This window comes from Dreissena polymorpha, chromosome 2 (assembly GCF_020536995.1).
Source record: "Dreissena polymorpha isolate Duluth1 chromosome 2, UMN_Dpol_1.0, whole genome shotgun sequence".
Taxonomy (NCBI): Eukaryota; Metazoa; Mollusca; class Bivalvia; order Myida; family Dreissenidae; genus Dreissena; species Dreissena polymorpha.
The window spans coordinates 46991412-47012651 of NC_068356.1; the positions used below are offsets into that span (position 1 = coordinate 46991412).

Here is a 21240-nt window from a genome sequence, read left to right on the forward strand (position 1 = left end):
GTAACTTTGAATATATGGTTAAATTTTGTGTTTCGATCCACTTTACTTCTTAAGTATCAAGGCTATTGCTTTCAAACTTCAAATACTTTAATGCTATCATGAGGTTACTGTACCTGGCAAGTTGAATTTTACCTTGACCTTTGAATGACCTTGACTCTCAAGGTCAAATTATTAAATTTTGCTAAAATTGCCATTACTTCTTTATTTATGATTAGATTTGATTGATACTTTGACGAAACTACTCTTAGCTGACATACCTCAATAGACTCCACCCAAACCGTCCCCCGTGTCCTCCCCCCCCCTCCCCCCCACCTCCCCCCTTCCCCCCCCAATTTTTTTTTTTTTTTTTTCTAAGATCATCTCACAAATGACCACCACACCCTCACACTATACCCCCACCCCCCCCCCCCCCCCACCCCCCCAATTTTTTTTTTTATATTTTTTTTTTTTTTTTTTTTTTTTTTTTTAAGATCATCTCACAAATTACCACCACACCCTCACACTATACCCCACCCCCCCCCCAATTTTTTTTTTAAACGGTTATGTTTGAAATACCGTCCAACCATCGCACCCAAAAAATCCCCCCCCCCCCCCATCGCCCTCCCCCCCCCACCCACCCCCCCCCCCCCGCCCCCGATTTTTTTTCTTTTTTTTTCGCTTTTTTGGAAGATAATGTAATAAATGTCCACAACCCCACACTATACACCCCTCTTCACTCCACCCCTCCCTCCTTTGTGATTGAAAATGAGAGTCCCTTCACCTTTAAAAAGAAAATAGATGAGCGGTCTGCACCCGCAAGGCGGTGCTCTTGTTCCTTAAGCATCAAAGCTATTGCTGTCATACTTGCAACACTTACTAACTATCATAAGGGGACTGTGCAGGCAAAGTAATGCAACTCTGACTGGCATTTTGACAGAATTATGTGCCCTTTTTATACTTAGAAAATTGAAAATTTGATTAAGTTTTGTGTTTAGGTCCACTTTATTCCTACAGTATCAAAGCTATTGCTTTCATACTTGCAACACTTATTAACTATCATAAGGGGACCGTGCAGGCAAAGTTATGTAACTCTGACTGGCATTTGGACGGAATTATGGGCCCTTTATACTTAGAAAATTGAAAATTTGGTTAAGATTTATGTTTTGGTCCACTTTGCCCCTAAAGTATCATAGATATTGCTTTCATACTTGGAACACTCACAAACTATCATAAGGGTACAGTAAAAGGACAAGTTGCATAACTCTGGTTGTCATTGTTACGGAATTATGGCCCTTTTTTGACTTAGTAACTTTTAATATATGGTTAAATTTTGTGTTTCGATCCACTTTACTTCTTAAGTATCAAGGCTATTGCTTTCAAACTTCAAATACTTTCATGCTATCATGAGGTTACTGTACCTGGCAAGTAGAATTTTACCTTGACCTTTGAATGACCTTGACTCTCAAGGTCAAATTATTAAATTTTGCTAAAATTGCCATAACTTCTTTATTTATGATTAGATTTGATTGATACTTTGACGAAACTACTCTTACCTGACATACCACAATAGACTCCACCCAAACCATCCCCCGTGCCCTCCCCCCCCTCCCCCCCTAATTTTTTTTTTTTTTTTTTTAAGATCATCTCACAAATGACCACCACACCCTCACACTATACCCCCACCCCACCCCACCCCCCCACCCAAATTTTTTTTTTTTTTTTTTTTTTTTAAGATCATCTCACAAATTACCACCACACCCTCACACTTTACCCCACCCCCCCCCCCTAAATTTTTTTTTCAACAGTTATGTTTGAAATACCGTCCAACCATCGCATCCAAAAAATCCCCCCCCCCCCCCCCCCCCCCCCCCACGCCCCCGATTTTTTTTTTTTTTTTTTTTTCGCTTTTTTGGAAGATAATGTAATAAATGTCCACAAACCCACACTATACATCCCTCTTCACTCCACACCTCCCTCCTTTGTGATTGAAAATGAGAGTCCCTTCACCTTTAAAAAGAAAATATATGAGCGGTCTGCACCCGCAAGGCGGTGCTCTTGTTTGATAAAATTGTGCTTAAATTTTATGGTGGTCATGTTTGCATTGCATATCTAATTTCAGGTGAATAATCCATTGGACTACTTTCTTAATGCCAAGCGTTATGTGCCAGCAGGCAACAGTGCATCTCAGGTATTCAACAGGTTACCCAGTCCTGTCAGTCGATCACCGCTGTATCACCGGTCAGATTCACAGAGCCCTGTGCGCCGGTCCCCTAGGGGCTCCCTTAGTCCCAGCCCTTCAAGACAGAGGTCTACCAGTATGGAGAGGTTTGATGGTGGCGTGAGGCGGCGCTCGGGGAGTCTCGACAGGAGCCGTAGTCCACCATGGAGGGACAGGAGGAGGTTCGCACCTCGACGATGTAGCAGGAGTCCCCAACGCAGCAGGCGGTCCCGGTATGCATCAGTGACTCTGATTTCTACATTGGTATTTTAAAAATTAGATATAAGCTTTGGTGACATTGGTTTTAGAGTGGGATCTTGTATATGGGAACACGTTTTCCTGCTTTGTTTAAAAAAAACGAGCATTTTGTGTCTCGTTAAATCTATGTAACCAGACCACATCTAGTGGTTATTGCTATAAAGAACACTGTTTTTTTTATGGGTTAACTTTATTTCATGATTTTTATTTTACAAAATATTTGTTGATTTTGAGTACCGGTATTTATGTTGCTTTAAGTGATCTAAATAATGAAAAATTATCTATAATATCAGTTTAATGTCCGATTTAAATGTTGTCACATTCAACTAGTCACTTAGGCAAAGGAATGGAACAAAAACGGTTTATAAATCAAAATGTTCAACGCACACTTTTCTTCATTGAAAATGATTTTGTTACTGGTAATACTGATTGTTAAAGCAACTAAAATTTAAGCTTTTTGGTATGTGTATTTGTATTGTATTATCATTCACAAATTTATGAAAAACTCTTCTGTACTGAATCATAAAATGTGCATCTATTGACTACGTTCTCAGGAGCGCTGACAAGGGGAGAGGTAGTGGGGGGCCTCAAGACAAACTGAGTCGCAACTGGGTGGGCGAAGTTAGAGAGCCCAAGCTGGAGGAGGTCAAGGTCACCGGACGCAAGATTATCTCCATAAAAAAGAGCGCCCAGCAAGAGAAGTCAGTGGATGAGCAGACGAAGTCTGACGGTGAGAAGAAAGATGATGTTACTGTCAGCAAGGGTCCAGATCAAGGTGTGTGTTAATGTAATACATTTTAGCCATGCTGTGCTCTGTGAAAAGGGGGTTTCATGCATGAGGGTTAAGTGTCGTCCCAGATTAGCTTGTGCGATACGCAGTTGTTAATGCTGCGCCATAGGCAGAGGGATATTGTTTTGGCGTTGTCTGTCCGTCTGTCTTTCCGTCTGTGCGGCACTTTTGTGTCCGGAGCCATATCTTGGAAGTGCTTTGGCGGATTTCATTGAAACTTGGTATGAGTATATATATCGATAAGAGGAGGAGGATGAATCCCAATGGCATTGTACACCATCTGTTAATAACGTAGTTATGGCCCTTCGTATCTGGAAAAAATGGCACTTTGTGTCCAGAGCCATATCTTGGAAGTACTTTGGTGGATTTCATTGAAACTTGTTATGTGTATATATATGGATAAGAGGATGATGCATGATAAATGGCATTGTACACCATTTGTTAATAACAGAGTTATGGACGATTGTATCTTGAAACAAGAAATGTGTTTGTCAGAAACACTATGTCCCCTTCTGCGCCGCTTTGATTTTTGTATTGTTTTACCTTTGACCTTGAAGGATGACTTTGGCCTTGACCTTTCACCACTTAAAATGTGCAGCTCTGTGAGATACAAATGCATGCCAAATATGATGTTGCTATCTTCAATATTGCAAAAGTTATGGAAAAATGTTAAAGTTTGGGCAAACAAACCAACAGACCAACAGAGAGACCAACAGACCGGGCAAAAACAATATGTCCCCCACTTTAGTGGTGGGGGACATTAAAATGCTTTTTTATATAAGCCTAGAGCTATATCTCCATTAACATATGAGCCAGAGCCATGAAACTTGCTATAGTTGTTCTCAATCATCTGTGGGTGGTTCATATACAACACCCATAATCCTAGGGGCTAAGGTCAAGGCCACACATTGAGGTCAAAGGTCAACAAATTTGATGAATTATTCATTATTTAGTCATTCCTTAACTATGCATGAAGGGATTTTGTAATAACTGTGCACAATTGTTCTCCATTATCTAACTGAGTTTCAAATATAAGATCCAGGTTGCTAGGGTCATGGTCAAAGTCACAGTTAAAGGTCAAAATCACACATTTTGATTAAATATGTCTAATTTGGTAAGGATTCTACCATACTTAAATCGATTCTCAAAATGTCCTGATGTAATTGTTCTCAATTATCAGGCAGTGGTCTGCATTTTATTGTCTGCAAACCCATCACAGGTACAAATGAGTTAAAATTGACAAAAGGTACAACCCTTCACTAATACATTTTCTTTTAGTTCTACACCCATCCATAAACAGACTTTATTTGGCGGGGGATACCAAATTGACAAATGAATTTGCTTGTTATCCTAGGATTGCAGGTTTCGTTGGGCCTGCCATGTATTTAGTTAGGGGAATGGTTGTGAAATCCTTTTTGTGGCTATGCTGCCCCATCTCTGTTTCAAGTTGGGCAGTTGTCAGTACTGGTGTACTATGTGCACTTAGTACTGGTTAACCATCTATTTCAGGAAAAAATATGAATTGGTAAATTTACTGCTGTGATATGACTGATATAGGGTTGAAAAATACGAAGTAAACAAACAAAGCCAAATCTTATCAACATATTTTGGGCTTGCTTTCTTGGCTAAATGTTTAATGTCAACAACTGCCATCACAATATTAGGCTTTTACTTATACCTCCATTAACAAGTTTCAAGGTTAATTGGAATCACCATTTGGTAGTACCCGGTAGTCTGTTCGCATATAATGTCCTTTAAACCATTTTTTGTATTTTTATTATACTGCTCATTCTCTATATTATAAAGGAGTGGTACTTAACTAGTGCTTGGTATTTTCCCCGATAACTCCTTAAAATTGGTTGAAATAAAAGGATTAACATCGTTTTATATACAAAAATGAATATAATTGTGATATTGTTAAGTGTAAATGGTCATGTCTTCAATAAATCCAAACATGATTTTTTTAGAAGCTGACAAAGATGAAGCAGCGAAGGAGGAAGTTAAATCATTGGAAGAGATTTATAGAGAGAGGGCACTGCTTTCCATGATGGAAGCCAAACGAAAGAAAAGTAGGAAAATACAAGTTTTGAAAATCAGTATAAGTGTTATGTATGTTGCTTGAAGTAAAATAGTTTTTCTTTCAAAAATCAGACATGTAAATCATACTGACATTGTTATTAAGTGGTACATTTTTCATGCACTGAAGAATTATTTTCAATTCCTTAAATGATTTTTGCTGACGTCAAATCCTTCAGTTCTAGAAAACAAGCGTAAAAGGTGGGAAAATGTTAGTAAAAAGATGTCAGAATCTGAGAAGTCAGACAAATCTGGACCCGAGTCTCAGGATGAGAAGAAGTCCCAAGCATCTGTAGATGAGAGAGGTGACAATCCTGAGCAGGAGGTTGATGGTTCCAGTGAGACCGGTAGTGGGGATGGATCTGATATCGACTTCACGGCAGACGTGGATGTGGAAATAGCGGAGGGAGAGATAGAGAACATGGGAGAGGAGAGTGGTGGAGACGAGCTGGATCAAGGTAGGCTGCAAGTGATGGTTTGGCTCAGGGAAATATTGGCAGAGATTTGTTTAGGTTAATGTGAATGGGCCCCCATGTCCATCATTTGGGAATGTTCCGTCTTAAAACCTATCTTTGGATGCCTGCAAGAAATACATTTAGTAGCATATTGCTACAAGTAGTTTATTAGCTCTGCGTTTTCGAAGAAAACTCGAGGTATTGTCATAGCCAGCTCGTCGTCCGCGTCGTGCTCAAACCTTAAAGGGATCTTTTCACGCTTTGGTAAATTGACAAAATTGAAAAAAGTTGTTTCAGATTCGCAAATTTTCGTTTTAGTTATGATATTTGTGAGGAAACAGTAATACTGAACATTTACCATGGTCTAATATAGCCATTATATGCATCTTTTGACGATTTTAAAACCTAAAAATTATAAAGCGTTGCAACGCGAAACGATTGAATAATTTGGAGAGTTCTGTTTTTGTCGTTAAATTTTGTGAAACTACGAAGATTGCTTATATAAGGTATAAAATACGTCAAGTATGTGTACTCGGCGGAATAGCTCAGTAGGCTAAAGCGTTTTTACTTCAGGACTCTGGCAGGACTCCAGGGGTCACTGGTTCGAAACCTGCTCCGGGCAATGTTCTTTTCCTTTTTTTAATTTTATTCTTGATTTTTTACTGGAGCTTTTACGATCCAATGTTTACATTTATCAATATAAAGCATTTAATGAATAAGTTAAAAAATGCCAAAATCTGTGAAAAGGCCCCTTTAACATTGGCTCTCAAATCAAAGTGCTTCCACCTACAACTTTGAAACTTCACATGTAGATGCACCTTGATGAGTTCTACATGCCACACCCATTTTGGGGTCACTAGGTCAAAGGTCAAGGTCACTGTGACCTCTAATAAAAATAAAAAAAATCTGACAAGCTTTCATTTATTCAAAACTGCACCCGTAGCCGAGCGTGGCACCGGTTATGGGGTGCTCTTGTTTTAGCTAATTGTTTTTATTTTTATGCTGTTACAATGTTTCAATAAATTTTTGATTGTTATTAGAAATTTGTCTCTGTTAATGTTAGAATTGTTTTATTCAAATTAGGGAAAACGAAATTGTCTGCATTTAGAAAGGGTCCATTTAATGTATCCTGTAATGTCAAGAAAAAGGCTGATGCAATATGTACATTGTATATTCTTTGAATTCAGCTGAAAAATCTTCAAAGCCGAATACAAAGACCAAGGGCAACAGTTCACAACAAGGTATATTTTTGCCACTTGTGGATTCTGAATTTGATTGCACTAATCATCTTTTTCAAAATGAGAATGCTGTTTGAGTCGTATATATTCTCTTGCAGTGAAACCTAGTATAAAGTCTCGACTAGGTCTTAAATCAACCACAGCCCGTGTTGATAAAGATAGAAAAGAAAATCAAAGTCAAAATGCAAAGCCTGTGTCAATTAAAGCAAGACTTGGACTTAAACCCAGTGGAGATTCTCAACCAAGAAGCGGAGTTATCAAACTTTCAAAAGTGTCTAATAAGGGAAGTGTTTTGTCGAGAATCGGCAAAATTGGTGATAATCAGAAAAGTCGCGGTAAAATAGAAAATAAAAATATTTTGATGGTTCCACAGATAACTATAAAAAATCAATTTGTTGAAGAAGAAAAAAAAAAAATAAGTTTGAAAGAGAGACTTGGATTAGTTGATCCTAATGATTATGGATCTGAATCAAGGAAAGACAGGAAAAAGAAGAGAGACTTAGATGAGGAATTGATGAAGTTGATAGAAGAAGAGGACATAGATGTTACATATGAGGAGCTTCAAGAACTGTCAAAACGGGACAAGAAAAAGCTCTTAAAGAAATTGTTGCAGCAACAGGGACGAGAGGCTGAATATGAGGAATTTCGAAAGAAGAAAAAGAAGAGCATTAAGAAGAAGAAAGAGAGGAGTGAGAATGATGAATCTGACAGCCAAAATAGAAGGATAAAGATAAAAGGTACATTTAAAAAATATATAAAAAAAGCACTTTATAGTTGTGAATAATAATACATGTATGCAGATCCCCATTTAATCATAATGCTACATGTACTTAAGTTTTGTATATTTGTATTTTTAAGACTCCCAAGAAGTTGTTATACAAATATAGCTCACATATGATCAAGGAATACTTGCCACTGTTGACTTTGATGTTAGTAAGATGTCTAATGGTATAGTCAGTTGGTTGTTCACATTTAAATACTGTGAAACCATTTATTTTCGACAGCACAAAATTTCGTAATTTTTATAAAAATGACGATTTCGTCAGCACTTAAATTCGCCGATTTTTTATTTTGAATTTTTAAAAAATGCGTCAGTCAATGTCCGATTTGTGTGTAATACATATTCGCGATCAATCGAAGTTGCGAAAAATCGTGGTACGAATGCGGGAACACACTTGAGAATCACTGCAGGAGGTGGGGCCTGTTTGTCACATGCCAATTAACTAGTCTTTTGTTATCAAGGGACAGTAATGGACCCTCTTAATGTATGCCATTCACACGTTCATTGTTATGATTAGCGGACAAGTGGGATCGAATAACCGTTAACGAATGTTTGTTACAACGAAGCCAATTGCCAATTAGTCTTATTCTATCAAATAGCAAATCAAACTAGTCACTTTTGTTTATTTTCTTGGGTATGTGTTTTAGTTGGTATGATTTTTATTAAAATGCTGTCAATACCGTTTAAAAACTGTTTGTGTTATACGAAAGAGGTTCCAGATTGTTGTTTTTTTTCGGCGTAAGCTGTATTAAGCCAGCTTTTCACCTCTCCTGACCTTTGTAAGTGTCCAATAAAATTCAAATAAAATTTCCCGCGGCTAGGTACGAATGAATACACTTCATTTATTCCATTGGCTGATTTGAGTATTCCACCAGAACATTGGAAACATATCCGCGTCTTTGTAACACTGTTTTACTGCATGAAACAATTTTATTTCTAATGAAAAGGCTTAATAGATAGAACAGTTTTACACTCAATTCTCGACATCAATACAGTTTGTGCGTACACCTTTTATTTTCAGAGAATTACCAGCGCAACGCGTTTATATTTAAAGACTATGTTCTCATATTTAGTACTTACTTCCATATTCTTGTCAACATGTTAACATGTAAAAGTATAAAGAGCAGTGGAAGCGAGGCCTCACTTTAATACATTGCATTTCAACCCGGGTCAATTCGCGGCCAGTGTATGGATGTCAGAGTTTATATACAGGTCATCACCGGAGTTCGCGGCCAGTAAAATAATAGTTATATAATAAATACGCTATCCGTGAACTAGGTGACCTGGAATTTTCTTTAGACCAGAAATATGTAGATTCTTAATGGGTTTTCAACAATACAATGGTAAATATTATTTTTGATTAATTTAACAATAATTATTCCACCATATTGACAAATGTATTAAGCATGAGCGCGATGATTATCGATACTGTTAATAATCGAATCAAATAGCAATGCCACTAAAACCACTAAAACAGGTTTGTTCGAAGAACGCGCCTATAAATACGGATACTTCTCGTGTGGCCGGTTGACTCGTATGTTTTAATTTCACTTCCATTCTTCTTTTGGTTTTCTGTTTTGTATCTATAGGTTTATGACCAGCAATATGTAATAATGTAAAATAAGCCGCGAAAACTCCGCGTAACATCCCGTACTGCGTGTGATGCAGCTAAGAACTGCACAGAAAAAAAGACATTCGCTATCCTTGATCTCATTCATTGAACTATCAACGCCGTATATCTTTTTTAAAGATATTTCTTGTTTCAAATAAAATGCTTTTTATTCTGATATCAACATTAAAATTATAAACTCTATGTGTGTGTTTGTTCTTAAAAAGTAAACTACCGGTATATAAATCAATAGTGTCAATAATTTAAAAATAAATAAATTGATACATATAAAATAGTAATAAGTGTGGTTAAACGCAAACAATCAAACAACAAACAGCAATTAAAATATTCTTTATTAATTTGTGATAAATACGCATGTTGATCACACATCGTCATCTTTTCATTTGGTTTATTGTCTTTCATCGGCATTCGCTGCGTGATGGCTAATATGCAAATACTTTTAGTATGAGTTGGGGGGGGGGGGGGTCACATTTTGGGCCATTATTCAGCCTCCTTCCCAATCTCGTATACCGGTAGTATATATTATTTATTCCAAAGGACTGCCAAAATTGCCAATTGAAATTTTAACCAATAACAATAAAGATATAAATGTTAACATTTACTTTATCTGATTTGAAGCTGGATCAGTTAAACCATTGTCAATGAAATGTTAATAACTCTTTATTTCCATTATGAAGTTTGTAGTATGTGTAAGCCAAAAAATGCCAAAAAAAAATTCTGAAATTTAGTGATATCGATGGGATATTTCCCAATCATAACAGCCACGCCCCATTCACAAAATGGGGAAAAATGTCAGCTTTTTTATTTCTCAAGTGATTCAATTAAATCTTCAAACATGTCATCACTGTCAGTGTGAATTACGGACGTACAAGATTCTTTCAAGCTAAACGATCTACCCACTCTTGAGTTACTTAGTATGTGTCTTTGAATGAAGCTAAATAAGCATGGGTATTAACAACATCAGCTGCACAAGTTCTACTTATTTGAGTAGTTTATGTCAGTAAGTAAATGACATCATTCTGTTGATTATTTGAGCCGCGTTCTGAGAAAACTGGGTTTAATGCATATGCGTAAAGTGTCGTCCCAGATTAGCCTGTGAAGTCCGCACAGGCTAATCAGGGACGACACTTTCTCTTTTTTTTTTTTTTTTTTTTTCCTGTTTAAATGCTTTTATTCATTCATAATATATAAATATACACACAATTTACAAAGGCATAATCGTTCATATACTTAAATTACCATATGTAATGTGTTTTCGCGATATTAATACAATCATTACTCAAGCTGAATTAGGATCATACTTCCTTCAACCTTTTTACCTTTTTTACTTAAACCAAATAATTATTTATGTATAGCACAATAATATTAAGTGTTAATTCTTAAACAAGAAAAGGATCAGATTTACAACAACTATGGCTACAGTGTTCAAAGAGATAAAACCTAGTACATTTGCTAGTGTCATTAAAAATGGACCTTTTTAACAAAGTTTGATTTAACACTTATAGTGCAGTTTACAACACAATCGATATAAACTTTATGATTAATATGCAAACAACATAGTAACACAAGAAAAGAGTCAGATTTACAACTACTATGGTTACAGTGTTCAAAAAGATAAAACCTAGTACATTTGCTAGTGTCATTAAAAATGGATCTTTTTAACAAAGTTTGATTTTACACTTAGAGTGCAGTTCACAACACAATCAATATAAACTTTATGATCAATATGCAGACAACATAGTGACACTTGATTAAGAAAACACATTTTGCAAGTTTCATATATAATGCCAGTTAATAACAGTTATTTTTGTTATTCATGCATTTATGAATTACATATTAATCTTATAACTATCTAAAAAATTCCTTTATTTGATTCATTTGTTGTGTTTGCATATATATTTAATTTTAAAGATAATTTTAGGCTAGCCTTAAATCCCAGAAAATTTGGAATTACTTCTTTCCTTTTGCATTCAAAAATGTACTTTTTAACTTCCATGAAAAGAATAAAGCAGTTGTCATTTACGTTTGTGTCACCAAGAAGAAACATTTTGCTGTTTATTACTATTTGTATATTTGCGTTTTTTAAGCTATCCGAGATATCTTTAATAATTATTTTTACTGTGTTACCCAAAATAAATGGGTAATTGATTAATGGGACGACACTTTCTGCCTAAACTTGATTTTCTGTAAGAAGGGACTTCCTTCAAACTAAACATACAATAAAAGCGGAAAGTGTCGTCCCTGATCAGCCTGAGGGGACTGCACAGGCTAATCTAGGACGACACTTTACACACATGCAGTGAGCCCAGTTTTGTCAGAACGCGGCTCATTTGTTTGTTCACAATAACATGTCTCGTTTCTAGGTGACTCTGGGAGGGTCAGTGAAGGTGAGGAAGTGAGTGTGGCAGCTGCCTGGAGTGATGGAGAGGAGGAGGAAGAGTTGGCAGAGGAGGAGGAGGTGTACCTGGAGGAAGAACTGGAGGAAAATACTGAGCCCAACGGTATGAGGTGTAAAATTTGTAGTAGAGAAAATATAAAAGATAAATCAATGCACATGATGATTATTTGGATATCATTTGAAATAGTAAAATAGAAAATTTTAAACATTAAGACCAAACATATGTGGAATACATACCACTCTTTTACAACTAATAATAATTCTTAAAAATTGAATATTAGGCATTATCCTTTGTTTAACTATGTACATATATTTGGACCATTGAAATGTTCAACAAGAAACCTGTTTAATATATCTTGTGTGCGTTGAAACAGATCAGAAAAAGGCCCTAAATAGTTGTCAGTTACTATTAAAAACTTTTAAACTGTATTTGATATCTTTGTCTGCATGAAATGAACTGTAGCAGCCATTTTACAGCATTATACACTGAGTCATTGTGGGGATATTTGGTTCTTTAATGCACAACAATGTCAAATTGTTATGACCATTTGAAACATTAACTTTCCTCATTCATTTCAGAACATCCTACATCAGGATCAAAACAAGAGTCTGTGGAACGGGTACAAGAATCAGAAGATGTGAAATGTATGATTTTAATTAGGAACAATGTGTAGAAAAATTCAATGACATTCAATGCGGTGCTAGCATGTTAATGCTCTAGTTTAGTGATTAATTGAATAAAATCATGTATTACTGTTAATGTAGCTTATCAAATTTAAGTTTATACTTAATCAAATAAAAAATATGTAATGGCAAGGTATGTTTAAAGTAAAAACCTCAAAGGTAACTGATAAAAGATGTGCTTTAGTTATCAGTGGTTATACTATACTGACACACTTTCTGTCTTTGATCTCCACAGCTGTAAGCCCAACTCTGGTGGGTGACCTATCTGGTAAGACCTTAGAGCAGCTAGAGCAGATGCGGGCGGAGAAGAGAGCCCGTCTACAGGAGGCCTTGGAGCCCGTTTCCCTGGAGGAGATCAGGAAGCAGAGAGCAAGCAAGAGAGCTCAGGGTATCTAGGTTAACTTTATCAGTGTTCAATCCGCAAACCCAATTAGTAATTCAATTATGCAAAAAAAGTGAAGTTTACATTTTCCGGTGTGCCCGCTGATTCAGTTCGTTAAGGGCTGTACTACATGTGAGACCGGCAGCTTTGATTCCAGGCCCGGCCACATTAATTGTGTTGAGATTAGTCATAAATATGATTTATGCTGCAAGTATTTACCTTCTCGTACATTATTACCGATACTAGCATAGGTCTGTGCACTTACTACTAGTTAACTAGCGGACCCATGAAAAGTCGTAAATGGACAACTATGATGTGACTAAAATACTGTTGAGAATGGAGAAAAATCCAAACAAAAAAATCGACTTGTTCATTACTATTTATGTCTGTATTTCTAGCCTCGCTTATTTCATTTCCATATTCTCAAGCTGTAGGAGCTAGTCATAAGATTGAGGACTGGTAACTACTGGAGTTACTGTAGAATTCTGCTTAGTAACATGTGTGTTGCTACAGCAAAATGTTCAATCTTAATTCTGGAGAACATAACTTGCAGTCTTGCTGCATACATTTTACATTTCTATAATGAAGTATTTGTTCTGCAGGTGATGACATTGGAGCCATAAAGATATCAACTGTCAAAAATGAGCGGAAAATAGTTCTGAGTAGGTTTATACAACACTTTTATGTTAATCTCATGGTATAGACAGTATGATTTGTCTAGCAGAAAATGCAAAATCTTATAAGACCTGTATGACAAATGTTTTGGTGACATTTTTTACGACCATTTATACGCTGTTTCCAAGTTAATCGTACACTAGATAAATAATAATTGTAAAAAACTAAAAACACACAACTTTGTTTTTATTATTATTTTACACCAGTTTATAACAGTGTGTATTATGGGAAAACCTGTGTTTATATCACAACATCATAAAACTTTGTGATTTTGTTTGTGGACCTAGTCAGGTCAGGTAAAGGCCACTGTAGCTTAAAATAGAATATCTTGTTAGATTAAGGCCAAGGTCACTGTTGCTAAAAAGACAGTAGATAACCCCTATTGCAAAAGGGGTCACTAGGTCAAAGGTCACTGCCACAGTAAGGGTGAAAATTGTTTCCAATCAATAACTTGACAACGATTGACTGATTGGCTTGATACTTAGCATGTGCATTGACCTTTGACAACAGATGACCCCTATTGAAATTGGGGGTCACTAGGTCAAGGTCACTGTCACATTAAGTGTGAAAATTGTTTCTGATCAATAACTCAACGAATTTACAGATAGGCCTAATACTTCACATTTGCATTTGACAGTAGATGACCCCTATTGGAATTGGGGTCACTAATTCTGAGGTCAAGGCCCTGTTTGGACGGCATCAGTCTCCAACCGCAGAGCTCTTGTTAAGCTAGGAATTATATGTGTTGAACATGGAATTTAATTTCATGGCATTGCCATATTTCTTGTTGTCCCCTCAATTTTGAAAACAAATTCATACATGCTTTACAGATCAATATTACCCAGACCTTTAAATGGACAGCCATATTGTAACAAATTGTATGTCTTTTTAAGTACAAAGTTTCATTTTTATTGTCACATATTTCTTCAAGTTTGTTCTAAGCAATATGGCATGTCACCTAATTGTGATAGCATTACTATTGCAATAATTAAGTTATCATAAACACCGTTTACTGTTTGCAGACAAGGAAGAACAAAGGTCAACTGAGAACCCTGAGCCATTAGTGCGGGTCACATTTGGAAGTGTAGAGGCCCTGCAAAAAAGAACACTTTCACGACTTGGGACTGATCCCTATCAGCCACAGACTGCCAATAATGTTGTGAAATTGGGTCAGGCCAGGCGCGAACGTCAGATCTATGTACCACCATCAAAGAAAACTGGTAGGAATTGTGCTTTTTAACCAGGTTTTCCGAAGGAAAAAACTGGTTATTAGATTGGCGAATGCGGGCTGGCGGGCGGAACAAGCTTGTCCGGGCCATAACTATGTCATTCATTGTGAGATTGTAAAATCATTTGGCACATTTGTTCACAAGCATTGAACGGTGTGTCGCGCTCAAGAATTATGTCGATATCTCAAAGGTCAAGGTCACACTTTGAGTTCAAAGGTCAAAAATGGCCATAAAGAGCTTGTCCGGGCCATAACTATGTCATTCATTGTGAGATTTTAAAATCATTTGGCATATTTGTTCACCATCATTGGACGGTGTGTCATGCGAAAGAATTACGCCAATATCTCCAAGGTTAAGGTCACATTTTTATTAAAAACCTGGTTTTGTGACAATTTTGTCCCTTGTCTTGACTTGTATTTGAAAGAAAAATCTTGTCCTACAGGCTAGCAAAGTTAATAGACTTGTTAATGCCAAATGTCCAAGTCAGCACACATGTGGCCATTGGTCATTTCTACTGCCCTGTTTATTCTTATGTTTATTTAGCCCAGGTAACTTACTTGCCTAGGAAACTGCTATATATTAACTGGCTGCTATGAAAAAAGGAATAGCGTTAATAATGACAAACAATCCATATAAACAGAATGATGCTTGCCAATTGTTTCAAATAAAGGACAGAGCAGTACATACACTTTTCTCTTGCAATTGTATTGATATGTTGATGGATTGTTGAAATCAGACTTGAACATCATCAGTCAATAAATAGCTCTGATCATCCAGCTCTTCATATGTTTCAAAAATGTATATTGGGATATGAATCACTATCAGTGATAGATCTTGTTTCTTCTAATCATAACAAATGTTATTTGAATGTTGTTGTTCGCTTTTACTGGTATTCCTAAATGAAATTGTTGACAGTTAAATTCATTTATTTTACGTTATATACATTTTTAAATACTTACTTAAGGTCATCTTTTTGCTTTAACTTTATTTAAAACATATACTTATTATTGCATGCGGAATATCACGCTGATCCAAAATAGTTATGTCAAAAGGCATACATACTCGTGGAACTGACATTGTCATGTTCTTAGTCCCCTACCGATTTCACTGGAGGGGAATTATGGTTTGCGCTCTGTGTGTCCGTCAGTCAGTCAGTCTGTCACACTTTTCTGGATCCTGCAATAACTTTAAAAGTTCTTAATATTTGTTCATGAAACTTGAAACATGGATAGATGGCAATAAGGACATTATGCATGTCATTTCATTTCGTTCCTACGTCAAAAATTCTGGTTGATATGGCAACAAAAATATAAAAAAAATCAATAAAAAAATCTGACAATGGTAGAGCCGGTAGGGGACTTATATTGCTTTACAATAGTCTTGTTTATTTCTATTTTAAATATTACAATCAAAATATCTCACAAATTCAGATGAGCCTGTGAAGCCTGCAGTGAAGCCGAAAATCAGCAGAGAAATCGTAGACTACAGTGACATGTTTCCAAAGAAAACTACTGTTCCATCAACATCCACAAGTATCAAACTATCGAGGGCTGGCGCAGAGGTAGAGACCAGGCCGCCTCTCCGATTACAAAAAGGACCACCAAAAGTAAGGAAAACAAGTAATGATCAATGCGTGGCATTATAATGGGAAGAATTCTAATTACACTTATTCTCCCCCGCCATCGGGGGAGGGATATTGTTTTGGCGTTGTCTGTCCGTCCAGAGCCATATCTTGGAAGGGCTTTGGCGGATTTCATTGAAACTTGGTATGAGTATATATATGGATAAGGGGATGATGCACGCCAAATGTCATTGTACACCATCTGTTAATAACGGAATTATGGCCTTTCGTATCTTGAAAAAAACGCTTTTTTGAGTTTCAAATATAACACTTATGTGACCAGAAGCATATTGGCAGGGGATATCAATTCAACGAATTTGCTTGTTTGAATATGTTTTGTCAATGTGGCCCTGTTTTAAGCATATTTTGTTTAATACCAAGTGATATTTATGGGATTGATATGGTCCAGTTTTAAACATTATTCATTTAAGACTAACGAATGATATTCATGTCACTGTCACACACAAAACTAAAATATTGCAGCATAAGCTTATGGAGTCCTATATTTACAATACCACTAAGCGCAAAGATTTAACAAATTCATATTACATAATCATGATGGGATACCCTTAGATATTAACATGAATTAGTATGCTGAACTTGTCTACTGCTACACTACTATAAGCACCTAAAACTGTTAATCCAGCATAAAAAATGTGTGGAGTTTAAATCGTGAATCTGATTTGACGGAAATACTTTTGAAAACTTGGATAAATATAATTAAAAAAGAAGTATAAAACTTGTCTGCCTCTGTGTGTGCAGGTGGATGTGAAAGATGCCACGGTGAAGACATTTGCTGAGATCATGGCTGAGAAGAAGCGGAAGAGACAGCTGGCCCAGCAGGCCTCGCCACAGAAAGCATTCAGACCCATCAGCCTGGACGATGATGGTATGGTTTTAATGTCATAAATACTGACCTGTTATCGTATGCTTATACTTTCCAAGGGGAAATAACTCATCCGGAATTTTAACTAGGAATCCGCCACCTCAATACCGTAATACAGGCCAGGTTAAACATAGTGCAATGCAACCTAGCCAAAAATCGGTAACCAACCCTCAATATTCTTTCCGGATCAACCAGGTGTATACGTGTCTTTTACGGCTCTGAATTAAAATATTGTTTTTCACTTGGTTGATTGGGGTTTTGAATAGATAAATTGTGTTATTTATCTTTTTATTTCTCATTCGGATTAATTTGTGTGGATTTAATGGATTTTGTTTCATTTGTAAAAGGTAAGCCATGCTTGTTTTTATCGAACAATGGTTTATTTCTACCATGCTGGGTGTTTTCAGGCGCGAACGACCACGTGCAAAACGTGCTCTTCTAATACATTGCTAGAACGTGCAAAGCATGTTCTTCTAATGTGTTACGAGATGGTGCAAAGCGTGTTCTTCTATTGACAGATTGTTTATCATTTGCCATTGTGTGCAATAATGATTTTAACGTTCCGTATGATAATCTAATTGATCGTCATTTTATTTTAAATCTGTTTTGAATTAAACTTTTGTTTAATTTATGATCTACGGCAGTATTATTATAATTTTCATTATGGTCAAATAATGATTTTATGTGCCGTATGATAATCTGGTATGTGACCAGTTTATGGTTGAATAAGCTTTGCTCTTGTTTTTCATATATTCGACTACATGATGGTCGCAGAAACAGGAGTGGATAAATACCCAGTGACTTCGCAGATCATGGATGATAGTTGCAGTATCAGTCACCGGGTATCGGGCACGATCGCGACCGTACTATGCTAAGTCTCTTAGACAGTCGGTCAACATCAGACCATATGGCGACACCCGTCAGCCGGTCTTTGCCCGATGGCATTGGTCAAGGACATCGACCAATGCCCGACCATTTGGCATCCGCCATACGGTCATTATCCGGTGACAACACTGGTCATGATATGACCGGTACGTCACCGGGGACGTTGATCACGGACCATTGATCGACCTCTGACCGGCCGGTCCGGTCACCGGTCATGTCAACGGTCCGGTCCGGTCATTGATCACCGGTCATGTCACCGGTCCGGTCACCGGTCATGTCACCGGTCCGGTCTCTCACCGGTCCGGTCATTGATCACGGGTCCGGTCCGATCACCGGTCATGTCACCGGTCCGGTCACCGGTCCGGTCATTGATCACCGGTCATGTCACCGGTCCGGTCACCGGTCATGTCACCTGTCCGGTCACCGGTCATGTCACCGGTCCGGTCATGTCACCGGTCCGGTCATGTCAACGGTCCGGTCCGGTCCGGTCACCGGTCCGGTCATTGATCACCGCTCTGGTCACCGGTCAACAGTCATCAGTTAGGCCTGCCACCGATAACACCAGTCACCGGTCAAGAAGAAGAACTCGGTCTTCTTCATTGAATTATTCTCCTATTCTTCGTTGAATACATCGTCTTCATCAAGGATTAGACATCGGACACGCTCTTCTTCGTCGAGCAGTTCTCATCGTCGCGGCTCTCGTAAGCGATCACGTCGTCACTCACGGAGACGTTATTCTAGAAGATCTCGGTCTCATCGCAGCCGATTCACATCTCGGCCGATCCAGATCTCGACATCGCAGGAAACGAGGACGTCGTCAACCTTCACGTAGACATCAGCGGACTGCATTGAGCACCACTGGATAGTTATCGAACATACCTCTCCTTCATTGAGCAGTTCTCGGCATTGATACGCTCGTAAGCGATCATGTCAATGCTCACGGAGACAATATTGTAGAAGACAATATTTCCAGCGTAGCCGAACAATATTTAGGCATCGAAGTTATATGGATGTCGCCACTTCTCACGTAGGCGTTAATGAACCTACTGGTCATAGCGACGTTCTCCATTTTATTAGCTCATCTATTTTTTGAAAAAAATTATGAGCTATTGTCATCACCTTGGCGTCGGCGTCGGCGTCGGCGTCTGCGTCGGCGTCTGCGTCGGCGTCTGCGTCGGCGTCCGGTTAAGTTTTGCGTTTAGGTCCACTTTTCTCAGAAAGTATCAATGCTATTGCATTCACACTTGGTACACTTACTTACTATCATGAGGGGACTGGGCAGGCAAAGTAAGATAACTCTGGCGTGCATTTTGACTGAATTATGTGCCCTTTTTATACTTAGAAAATTTAAAATTTTGGTTAAGTTTTGCGTTTAGGTCCACTTTTTTCAGAAAGTATCAATGCTTTTGCATTCAAACTTGGTACACTTACTTACTATCATGAGGGGACTGGGCAGGCAAAGTGAGATAACTCTGGCATGCATTTTGACAGAATTATGTGCCCTTTTTATACTTAGAAAATTGAAAATTTTGGTTAAGTTTTGTGTTTAGGTCCATTTGATTCCTTAAGTATCAAAGCTATTGCTTTCATACTTGAAACACTTACTAACTATCATAAGGGGACTGTGCAGGCAAAGTTATGTAACTCTGACTAGCATTTTGACAGAATTATGTGCCCTTTTTATACTTGGAAAAATTGAAAATTTGGTTATGTTTTGTGTTTAGGTCCACTTTATTCCTACAGTATCAAAGCTATTGCTTTCATACTTGCAACACTTATTAACTATCGTAAGGGGACTGTGCAGGCAAAGTAATGTAACTCTGACTGGCATTTGGACGGAATTATGGGCCCTTTATACTTAGAAAATTGAAAGTTTGGTTATGTTTTGTGTTTTGGTCCACTTTACCCCTAAAGTATCATAGATATTGCTTTCATACTTGGAACACTCGCAAACTATCATAAGGGTACAGTAAAAGGACAAGTTGCATAACTCTGGATGTCATTTTTACGGAATTATGGCCCTTTTTTGACTTAGTAACTTTGAATATATGGTTAAATTTTGTGTTTCGATCCCCTTTACTTCTTAAGTATCAAGGCTATTGCTTTCAAACTTCAAATACTTGCATGCTATCATGAGGTTACTGTACCTGGCAAGTTGAATTTTACCTTGACCTTTGAATGACCTTACATTATTAAATTTTGCTAAAATTGCCATAACTTCTTTATTTATGATTAGATTTGATTGATACTTTGACAAAACTACTCTTACCTGACATACCACAATAGACTCCACCCAAACCATCGCCCGTGCCCCCCCCCCCCCCCCCCCCCCCCCCCCCCCGAATCCCCCCCCTATTTTTTATTTTATTTTTTTATTTTTTTTAAGATTATCTTACAAATGACCACCGCACCCTCACACTATACCCCCCACCCCACCCCACCCCCTCCCCAAATTTTTTTTTAAACGGTTAAAAAACAAAACTATTTATTTTGAGTATTTTATGTTTGAAATACCGTCCAACCAAGAATCCCCCCCACCCCCCCACCCGAATCCCCCCCCCCCCCTAATTTTTTTTTTTTTTTTTTTTCAAAATCATCTCACAAATTACCACCACACCCTCACACTATACCCCCCCCCACCTCACTCCCCCCCCCCCCAATTTTTTTTTTAAACGGTTAAACAACACAAATATTTATTTTTATTATTTTATGTTTGAAATACCGTCCAACCATCGCACCCAAGAATCCCCACCCCCACCCCCCCCACCCCCCCCCACTCCCGAATTTATTTTTTTTTCCTTTTTTTCGCATTTTCGGAAGATAATGTAATAAATGTCCACACCCCCACACAATGCACCCCTCTTCACTCCACCCCTCCCTCCTTTGTGATTGAAAATGAGAGTCCCTTCACCTTTAAAAAGAAAATAGATGAGCGGTCTCCACCCGCAAGGCGGTGCTCTTGTTCCTTTAGGAATATCATGTCTCCATTCCACGTGTGATGATTCTTCTTATGGCATTCACACATGTTGCAGTCACCGAGCCGTAGTTGTATACG

The 21240-nt window shown here is 37.7% G+C and overlaps 1 protein-coding gene across 4 annotated transcripts in view; it reads left to right on the forward strand.

The window, feature by feature from the left end:
• The window catches only part of LOC127866930 (E3 ubiquitin-protein ligase RBBP6-like), a 46371-nt gene that overhangs the window by 17506 nt on the left and 7625 nt on the right, over positions 1-21240 (forward strand). For 3 of the 4 annotated variants that reach the window (XM_052407795.1, XM_052407796.1, XM_052407794.1), the window contains 13 exons: positions 2099-2430; positions 3010-3230; positions 5213-5314; positions 5501-5779; positions 6964-7017; positions 7113-7751; positions 11789-11926; positions 12403-12468; positions 12743-12895; positions 13492-13551; positions 14587-14784; positions 16224-16399; positions 17177-17303. In XM_052407795.1, the coding sequence (XP_052263755.1) occupies positions 2099-2430; positions 3010-3230; positions 5213-5314; positions 5501-5779; positions 6964-7017; positions 7113-7751; positions 11789-11926; positions 12403-12468; positions 12743-12895; positions 13492-13551; positions 14587-14784; positions 16224-16399; positions 17177-17303 (2545 nt within the window). The remainder of the gene's footprint in view (positions 1-2098; positions 2431-3009; positions 3231-5212; positions 5315-5500; positions 5780-6963; positions 7018-7112; positions 7752-11788; positions 11927-12402; positions 12469-12742; positions 12896-13491; positions 13552-14586; positions 14785-16223; positions 16400-17176; positions 17304-21240) is intronic. The other variant, XM_052407797.1, reaches the window with a different exon arrangement.